At 36.0% G+C, this 10,547-nt stretch overlaps 1 protein-coding gene across 2 annotated transcripts; it reads left to right on the forward strand.

Annotated features, from left to right (window-relative positions):
* The first annotated feature begins 4,729 nt into the window (after positions 1-4,729).
* Positions 4,730-7,959, forward strand: LOC112006772 (F-box protein At5g07610). Of its 2 annotated transcripts, none has more exons than XM_065764177.1 (2): positions 4,730-6,382; positions 6,922-7,959. In XM_065764177.1, exon 1 carries the CDS (start codon positions 4,865-4,867, stop codon positions 6,362-6,364), a length of 1,500 nt encoding a protein of 499 aa, XP_065620249.1. In that variant the 5' UTR covers positions 4,730-4,864; the 3' UTR covers positions 6,365-6,382; positions 6,922-7,959. The 2 variants fall into 2 exon arrangements, with proteins under 2 accessions (XP_065620249.1, XP_065620248.1); XM_065764176.1 differs by having other exon boundaries at positions 4,730-6,377; positions 6,922-7,958.
* The last annotated feature ends 2,588 nt before the right edge of the window (positions 7,960-10,547 follow it).

Consider the following 10,547-nt stretch of genomic DNA (forward strand, 5'->3'; position numbering starts at 1 on the left):
TATAGATGTCAACAATATTAACTTGTTTTATATGCAGAGAGTATATGACATTGAAATCCAATATCATTTGGGCCAATGGCGTCTCCTCTCCCTATAGACAAGGTGTCATGTTTTCAATTCTACACTGTGTAAGTTGTATAGAAAAGAAATGCTACACTAATCACATCTGTGTATGTAAATTAATTCACAAGGCATAGACTCCAATTATACTCAAATCATTCAAGGTATTATCTCTAACATCAAAACCTCAACACTTTATAAGTAGTTTCCACAAAATTTATATAACATCATCAAGAGACCCATGACACCAAAGTCATAATGTCCTCCAAGGCAAACAAATTGAATCTTTAACTAGCTCCAAATAATCAATAAAAATTATATTTACTATTTATGTCACATTAAAAAGCTAAAACCCTCAAATCTTCACACAACAAACCTTAGATAGCCACCATAGTAAAAACTATAAAATCACTCATCAAAGAAATCCACCAAGACAAAACCATATCCCATACATATAAACACATGAATATCACTTCCAAAGCTCATAAATCAAATGAGTATCATTATCAAATCTTAGATAAAGAAAGCCTCTAGCAAAAGCATATAAACCTACCAAAAAAATTAGAAATTTTTACCTCAAATAAAAGGGATGAAAATGCTTAGAGGTTTTTAAGGATTTTTCGGTGATTTTGCTTGAAAAATTATGGTGAAGGAGGTATACTGATGGGAGAGGATGAGAAAATGAGAGATGAGTGTTTGTATTTGTGAAAATGAAAAAGAAAACAAGTGGGTCCATGTTGACTGGCCAAGAGAGTGAGAGTATGAGATGATAATGTGTGGTGGGGAAATAAAAGGGATAGGTGGGTTACGTGTGTGTCACAAAAAAAAAAATCTAACCATATACTTTTTTGTTTTTTTTTTTTTAGTGCTGTAATGTTACACTATATGCTCTAAACTCAATGGTGGATCAACAACCTAAAAAAGAAAGAAAGACTATCAAAGGTCATCATGGTGGAACCGGCCAAGGTCCCTCTGACAGTTAAGTCAGTATTTCTGTCAATGGCTCAAGTATGAGAAGTGGATGAATAGTTATACATACCTTGACTTGATTAGGTTTGGTCTCTTTTATATAAAGTTTAGAGTGTGTCTACTTGTTAGGTTCTACTATTATCGTGGGAGATGTGTGGACTTAGTGGGGAGAGTGGAGCAAATTTCAGGAAACTCACCACATGTCTTAGAATAGTGGATTATGGTGCAACCATTCTTGGGTTGTAGAGAACACCTTAGAATTTACCAAGTGTTCATTGGTCGTCTACAGTCTCTTGTTGTTAGACGATCTTTCCCCTTAGACGACCTTTCTCCTTGGTGTCACTATTTTTCCTTCTTCCTTCGAAATCATTATTTTGGACGAACCTTGTTACTCATATGGGCAATAAACACTTCTTTAATTACTCATCAATATATAAGGTGCAGCATGGTGCAATTACTCCATTTTGTAGGTAGTCTTGGCCGATTTAGGAGGGATCATACAGTTTGCAGTTTAAGCGGTTTACTGCACACCCCTATTTGACTGTAATAGATTACCATAAATTGGTTTTATCTACCTAAATTACTTTGCTTTTGCTATGAAAGTGAATGCTTATTTTCAAGAACCTGTAGCATGCGTAACATGGACTCGTAAAAGAACTCTTCTCATGCCTTGATCATTCTTTGAAGATAAATTTTATTAGGGAAAATTCTATTAGTGTGTGAGCTTCTCATTGACTTGAAATTAGTCTTGATCATCAGTATGAAAGAGCAATTTATACAGAAAATTCATCAGGAGAGAGAGAACATTGATTATACATAAATTGCACCATATCGATCATAGTCACAGGGAAACCGAAATTAGCCAAAATTAAAATAAATGGGCCGGATAGCTAGTGAGCAAACAACAACATTAACAATTATCCAAAATTAAATTAAAATAAATATAAGGGATTGGATAGTGATACATGAACAAGGAAACCGAAACCGACATATGCATGTCGGCGGAACTGATGTATAAAAAAAACCTATCGCTCTTGAGTTCTTTTATCTTACTCCCAACAAATATTTGCGATTCTGCTTCTGTTGTTGCCACAGTCTTGGTGATGGTACAACTGTGGTTGGGATCAATGCGGTCTTTGATATTGAAAAAGCCCATCTAAAAATGAACGCCTGTCTGAGTTCTTTCTTGTTCTTTCTTTAGCATGACTCCCGACACTTGTGTGCTTTTCTTTGTAAAAGTTGTAGTTTATGTTACTTTTTTTGGATGTTAATATAAACAATTGATGCTCAAAGACATAAATGGATTGGCCGAGCAAAATGTCCATATGAGGAGGCAGAGGAGCCTTGTGCAGAGTCTTTTTTTACCAGTTTTAAAGTAGAGAGATGGAGTTCAATGTTGCTCAGAAAATTTATTTACTGTCTACGTAGCGCTTGCTTGTTTGGAAATTTTTTTGGCTCTTGAACTCCTACTTGCCGTGCCCTTGTGCTAATTTACGAAAGTGTTATAAATGGAACTCAAAAAGCATACATGATTGCAGGAACCTATTGAGGGCTATCCCTAACAGGCAAATTGAGCAAGTGTATCACGAAGCCAACCAATGTACTGATGCACTGTCAAGTTTGTAGCTGGCTCTCAATGCCTTTTTGTCTCTTTTAATGTATCACCGCTTGTGGGGGAGAACATGCTTGCTTTTGACAAAGTTGAGCTAAGCTGTAACGAACTTACTAACTCTTAATGTAATATCCTCTTTTCACCAAATAAAGTATAAAACATGTGTGTAACTTACCTATTAAAAAATGAATTTCTTATGAAACTAATACCAATTCCATTCACTTTAATAGATGTCAACAATATTAACTTGTTTTATATGCACAGAGTATATGACATTGAAATCCAATAGCATTTGGGCCAATGGCGTCTCCTCTCCCTATAGACAAGGTGTCATGTTTTCAATTCTACACTGTGTAAGTTGTATAGAAAAGAAATGCTACACTAATCACATCTTTGTATGTAAATTAATTCACAAGGCATAGGCTCCAATTATACTCAAATCATTCAAGGTATTATCTCTAACATCAAAACCTCAACACTTTATAAGTAGTTTCCACAAATTTTATATAACATCATCAAGAGACCCATGACACTAAAGTCATAATGTCCTCCAAGGAAAACAAATTGAATCTTTAACTAGCTCCAAATAATCAATAAAAATTATATTTACTATTTATGTCACATTAAAAAGCTAAAACCCTCAAATCTTCACACAACAAACCTTAGATAGCTACCATTGTAAAAACTATAAAATCACTCATCAAAGAAATCCACCAAGACAAAACCATATCCCATACATATAAACACATGAATAAATATCACTTCCAAAGCTCATAAATCAAATGAGTATCATTATCAAATCTTAGATAAAGAAAGCCTTTAGCAATAGCATATAAACCTACCAAAAAAATTAGAAATTTTTACCTCAAATAAAAGGGATGAAAATGCTTAGAGGTTTTTAAGGATTTTTCGGTGATTTTGCTTGAAAAATGATGGTGAATGAGGTATACTGATGGGAGAGGATGAGAAAATGAGAGATGAGTGTTTGTATTTGTGAAAATGAAAAAGAAAACAAGTGGGTCCATGTTGACTGGCCAAGAGAGTGAGAGTATGAGATGATAATGTGTGGTGGGGAAATAAAAGGGATAGGTGGGTTACGTGTGTGTCACAAAAAAAAAAATCTAACCATATACTTTTTTGTTTTTTTTTTTTTAGTGCTGTAATGTTACACTATATGCTCTAAACTCAATGGTGGATCAACAACCTAAAAAAGAAAGAAAGACTATCAAAGGTCATCATGGTGGAACCGGCCAAGGTCCCTCTGACAGTTAAGTCAGTATTTCTGTCAATGGCTCAAGTATGAGAAGTGAATGAATAGTTATACATACCTTGACTTGATTAGGTTTGGTCTCTTTTATATAAAGTTTAGAGTGGGTCTACTTGTTAGGTGCTACTATTATCGTGGGAGATGTGTGGACTTAGTGGGGAGAGTGGAGCAAATTTCAGGAAACTCACCACATGTCTTAGAATAGTAGATTATGGTGTAACCATTCTTGGGTTGTAGAGAACACCTTAGAATTTACTAAGTGTTCATTGGTCGTCTACAGTCTCTTGTTGTTAGACGATCTTTCTCCTTAGACGACCTTTCTCCTTGGTGTTACTATTTTTCCTTCTTCCTTCGAAATCATTATTTTGGACGAACCTTGTTACTCATATGGGCAATAAACACTTCTTTAATTACTTATCAATATATAAGGTGCAGCATGGTGCAATTACACCATTTTGTAGGTAGTCTTGGCCGATTTAGGAGGGATCATACAGTTTGCAGTTTAAGCGGTTTACTGCACACCCCTATTTGACTGTGATAGATTACCATAAATTGGTTTTATCTACCTAAATTACTTTGCTTTTGCTATGAAAGTGAATGCTTATTTTCAAGAACCTGTAGCATGCGTAACATGGACTCGTAAAAGAACTCTTCTCATGCCTTGATCATTCTTTGAAGATAAATTTTATTAGGGAAAATTCTATTAGTGCGTGAGCTTCTCATTGACTTGAAATTAGTCTTGATCATCAGTATGAAAGAGCAATTTATACAGAAAATTCATCAGGAGAGAGAGAACATTGATTATACATAAATTGCACCATATCGATCATAGTCACAGGGAAACCGAAATTAGCCAAAATTAAAATAAATGGGCCGGATAGCTAGTGAGCAAACAACAACATTAACAATTATCCAAAATTAAATTAAAATAAATATAAGGGATTGGATAGTGATACATGAACAAGGAAACCGAAACCGACATATGCATGTCGGCGGAACTGATGTATAAAAAAAACCTATCGCTCTTGAGTTCTTTTATCTTACTCCCAACAAATATTTGCGATTCTGCTTCTGTTGTTGCCACGGTGATGATGGTTCCGCGTCTCAAACGAAGAAAAGAAGAAGGTTCATCAGGTTCGGTGCTGTCTCTATTTCCATGTCGCAAAACATCAACATCGACATCAATACAACAGCTTTCTGATGATATGTTGTTCGAGATCTTTTGTCGACTGCCTTGCGAATCGGCTGCAAAATGCAAGTCCGTCTCAAAGCACTGGCTCTCTCTTATTTCTCATCTTTACTTTATTCCCGGCTATATTCGCCACCACCACCAAACCAATGGTAATGCAACACAACCCTTTACTCTTCTCTTAGAGCGTTTCGGTAATATCGTGGTTGTTCCATCTGAGATGGATAAGAAAATCGGTGTCAAAGCAGTGGATCTTCTCAAATTTCTTCCCCCTGCGTCTGAACTACATATTGAGGCAGCTTTCAACGACTTACTGCTGGTATGCAGCAATGATTCACGGTGTTGGTTAAAGAAAACAAGCGTCTTCGACTACTACATCTGCAATCCATATACCAGACATTGGCTTGCACTTCCTCGGCTTCCGCCCATGACCTTTGCCTCGACTCCATTGGTCGGCTTTATATGCGATGCCAATTTTAGATATAAGGTGGTACGCATTCATTGTCCATCTAAATCTTCATCAGCCAATAATAATACTACTATGTTACGGGTGGAGATATTTTCTTCCGAGACTGGTGAATGGTGCACCTCATTTGTTGCGTCACCACGGGAATTGAATCGCTTCTCACTGTCGACTATGCAGCATCCTGTTGTTGCTTGCAATGGGATGCTGCATTGGCTTGACATAGATGTATATAGTAAAACTCGAAGGAACAAAGGCATTGTCGTGCTAAATCCACAAGGATGCCACCTCTGCTATATCGATCTGCCCATCTTTCCTAGTGGTTGTTTCATCTCCTTGGGAGTGTTCCATGGGCGTATTCGAATATTCCAAAATTCTATATCCCGGTGCCCTCGCTATTGCAGACTTCCACCTCGTTATTGTCCTTATTGCTCCGGCGATGCTATGAATTTTTCTGTTTGGGAACTTGGGGATTACGCAAATGCAGGCACATGGTCACTGAAACACACAGTTTACCTCAGGGACATACTTTCAGAATATCCTATTTTCAAAATGAAAGGGGCGGAGCTCCCATGGCCTGTGAAATTCATAGCCTTCCACCCCAATGATGGCGATATTGTCTTCTTACAGTTACTCGAAAATTGCATTGTCTCGTGCAACATTAGGACGGGGGCAATCTGTTTCTTACCTGCTATGGTGTCTATGGATGTGAAATCTGTATTCCTACTTGTGCAACCATCATGGCCAACACCAATTCATCCACTCCCAACGAAGTTTGAAAGCCCTCCTCGTCTCAATTGCTAGTTTAGTTACTCAGGTTAGGTCAGTTTGGAACTACAAAAAGCTTTTTAATATTTCATCAAGGTTAACTTGCAGCATTCCAATGTCTGTAGATGCTTGAGATTGTATTCTTTAGTTCAGTTCGTTGACAGGATTATATGTTTATGGAATTTTTAATTGTGGGTTCTTTGTAATGAATTTGATAATGGATTTGGTTTATATTGGTATCTGTGTAGTTTGACTGAGCCAATAAAAATAAGCTTATCCAAACACACTAGAAGTTTTGTAACTTTATCATGAGTCATGTTACTGCTGCTTCATCTAATTATTCTATTGCTTATCTTGGGAAGCTGGTTTTACTCTTCTTACAAATTATCTGATATTGCATTCCTGCTTTGCAAATACATCTGTGGTTAAAATTGGGTTCTATAACATTTTCATTTTCCTCGCATATTTTTTTACAACTTTAATAAAGTATAGCTAGCAGTTGTGAAATTTAATTTTAATTATTGTTACATATCTTTCTATGCTTCATTGCACCAAGAAATTTTATTATCTTTTATTTTTAAATATTTGGAAAGGTGTCTGGCCAAATCCAGTGCCTGAATGTAGTTCCCACCGTAACAATGCTTGGGATCATGAAAGTTTGCCTTACCAGTGCTACAAGAGTTCATGCTCTTCTCAAGAAGAAGAAGGATGCTTTAACAGGCTAGTTCCGTCAGATTCTTAAAAAGATTGCCTCCAAGAAAGAATCAATGGGAGAGATCATGGAGACCTCCTCATTTGCCCAAACTGAAGCCAAGTATATTTCTAGGGAGAACAGTACATTGTCCTCGAGAATATCCAAGATGCATCTCTTAAAGTTTTATCAAAGCAGGAAAATGTTGCTGGTTTGAAGCTCCTGAAGTTTGAGTTTTTCACTGATGGTGAGACCAAGAATGACCTAACTGGATGGCTAGAGGTGGACTACAGGTTCAGCTCTGTTGTGCTGCTTATGTGAAAGCAATTGAGGAAATCATTCTTAACACTCAATGAGGCAATGAAGACCACTAATCATTGAGTTAATGCTCTAGAGAATTTTGTGAAGCCAAGGTTGGAGAACACCATAAGTTACATTAAGGGGGAGTTGGATGATCTGGAATCAAGATTCCTTCCGGTTAAAGATGATGCAGGGTTATAAGAAGAGGGAAATTGAGAAAAATATTGCAGCTGTCAAGCAATTTGCAGAGGTGTCTTTGCAGAAGGGGATTTCAAAACACAAAGTTTACTTCAGGGTCATGATTTTAGAATAGGGAAGTCACAATATTTAGTGCATTTCGTGTGTGTAAGTTTGTGTGAAAGAGCATGTGTGTAATAAACAGCACTCTTCATAATATTCTAGCTAGGCTTGTTAAGATAATGAAGGAGCACCAGCCCCCTGTGGATTTGCTACCCTTCCACAAAACTGTTGCCAATTTTTTTTTTTAACAATTTGACAATTCTGTTGCCTTCTACTACATGCGGACGAGGTTATACAAAATGGCTGGCAAATTACAAATCACAGTTAGAATCGAAGCCAGTAACCCCAGCTACATTGTGTTTGTGCCTGTAAAATCTGTATTTCTACTTTTTTCGGTTAACAACTTTTACCTTTTTTTTTTACAACTTTTATTTTCCAATGCATTTTGGTTCTGGATTATATAAAATTTTCTTTGCTTTTAATATGTGTGTGTGTGTGTGTGTATGTGTGTATGTATGTATTTTAATGGTTTCATGACAGTTTGTCTAGGTATGGGTAGTTAAAATTGACGGAGACCAAAAGCTAATGTGATGACTGATGATTGCCCCATGTAGCAAATGAAACCATGTGTTGTTATGAGTTTTACTAATTAAAGTGGTTTCTTTTACTGATGACGTTAAAGTTTCCTTTGCACTTTGCCCTTCACTTTGTGTTAAGCATTTGATAAAACCTAAGCCGTAGCCTATGTTGCCTTGCTTAACATTATCCTTCCATATGCCAAATTACATGTTGAAGAATCCTAGCAACCCTTATCTTGTGCTTGTGATGCTCCTCTTTGTTTGAATTTTCTGTCCATGTGTGCCTACACTCTACAGGTATGACCAATAATATGAGTTTTTCAATTAAATCAGGAAAAAAACATATGTTAATGATGGCAATCTACTTGTTTGATTATTCTCATATTGGGTACCTGCAGTATCTCCCCAGCACGCTGACCATTGATGACATAAACCTGGCCTGAAAGCCTCCAAGAGTTCAAATTGACATTTTGAAACAAGAATTGCTTCATTGACATTGTAGGTTTAGCATGAATTATGTTGGCTTTCTCCCTTATCCTCCTCTTGAGTGGGTTCAGCATTGTCATCATCAATGTAATTCGTAGCAATGAGTTTTCTTTTCCACATTTGCTTGTGTCAACCTGTCGCAGATTACTGGTATAAATCTTTACTATTGGTTGGTTATTTCTGTCATATATTTATTCCTATGTTTTCTTTGTACTGTTCTGTATTAAACCTTGCTAGTGCATTGTAATTTCCATTCTTTTGCATTATCTCCGTTGTTGATTATTATACTGCTCATACTGATTTGTTTGATGTTATTGCCATCAAATGACAATCGAAGTCATGTTGTCTGATCTTATACTTTCTATAAATGTTAGCTTTTAGCCATTTAGTTACCAAAAAGTATACAATACTGTTCTTCTCAATCACTTCACCCTCTTCTTTCTATTTCCCTAGTTTTCCTTCTGCTATTATAAAATAATAATAAATAAGTTTTCCTTCTGCGATTAATATCCTCCTTATGTTTATACTTATGTGGCACTGGCTTTAATATGTTTTCTCTCACACTCACACTCACAGCCATCATCATTATTGTTTAATCAGTATTGTTAACTTTCTTTTTCCTTGTTTGGCTAGCTATAATTACAACTGAATGGCCTATGTCTTATTGTGTTAGCCCTTGTCTATTTATGGGATAATTTTTCATACTGAATATGCTGAAAATTTGGCCATGTCTTGGGGTTTATCATACATGCATTCAGGCATGATGGAGTCTGGATGTGTCTTGCTTTCATAGGATCCTCTTTAGAAGTGCCTGTTACCGTGAATTGAAGTAAAATGAATTGTAGATCTTGTAATGTGCTCAATATTTACCAATGATATATTATACATTTTGCTGAAGTGTTGCTTTTTATCAAAATAATTTTCAAAGGTCTGCTGATAGTGCTTTTATTATGGTAGTGTTCAGTGCAAGCTTACAAGTCTAATGTTGTTGGATTATAGTTTTTTGGTGATAGTTCTTAAGGACTGCCGAGATATACAACCTCGTAGTTGATGTACTTGGCTTGATGGTCTTGATGATGGTACAACTGTTGTTGAAACAAATGCTGTCTCTGATATTGAAAAGGCCATCTCAAAATGAATGTTTTCTAAGTTTAGTTTTCTTTCCTTAGCATGACTCCCACACTTGCTTTCTTGTATTTGTAGAAGTAATTGACTTGTAGTTTATTGATAAGGTCTACCCTATCATGTGTTGGTGTCTTGCTGCATTATATCAGCTAGTATATTGCTGCATTGTATTAGCCACCTAGCCACTGGTATCAGCTACAGCTGCTGTTGGTTGTGTCACTTGCTATTGCTGTTGGTTACATGGCATAAGGACTATCATGGGACTGCACAGTTGCTGCACTAGCCGATCTATAGTTTATTATCTGAATTAGTGTGACTGTTCTTTTAATTGGACATATAGTTGCTATTGTATGGTAGTTAGTTAATACCATTATTTTTTTGAGAATCTAATACCATTACAGTTTAACAGGAAAACTTGCTTTGCATAAATGCATATATTAATAGTATAATTAGAAAAGATGTATATGAGTGTTTTGCAATGTAACTTTCATAAACAAGTCTTTGTTTCTTTTTTTTATTTTTTATTGCAGATTAGGATTCCAATCTAAAAAATTGAACGGCAAATAATGTTTTTCTAAAATTAGTGGGATTGTTTTGCAACTTTAAAGAATTTTTTTGTATCTTCTTCTTTTATTTATTCATAGTAGTCATTGAATAAATCATTTTGTTCCCCATGAATGCATATGATGGTGTGAGTTGTACATTACTTTTAACATTAATTCTTTGTAACTTAGTAGAATCATCATCTGGTTCCATCAGAGTAGCAATTCAGCCTACTTGGTCCATTTCGGTCCGTTCG

This window comes from Quercus suber, unplaced genomic scaffold (genome assembly GCF_002906115.3).
Source record: "Quercus suber isolate HL8 unplaced genomic scaffold, Cork oak 2.0 scaffold_543, whole genome shotgun sequence".
In the NCBI taxonomy this organism is placed as follows: domain Eukaryota; kingdom Viridiplantae; phylum Streptophyta; class Magnoliopsida; order Fagales; family Fagaceae; genus Quercus; species Quercus suber.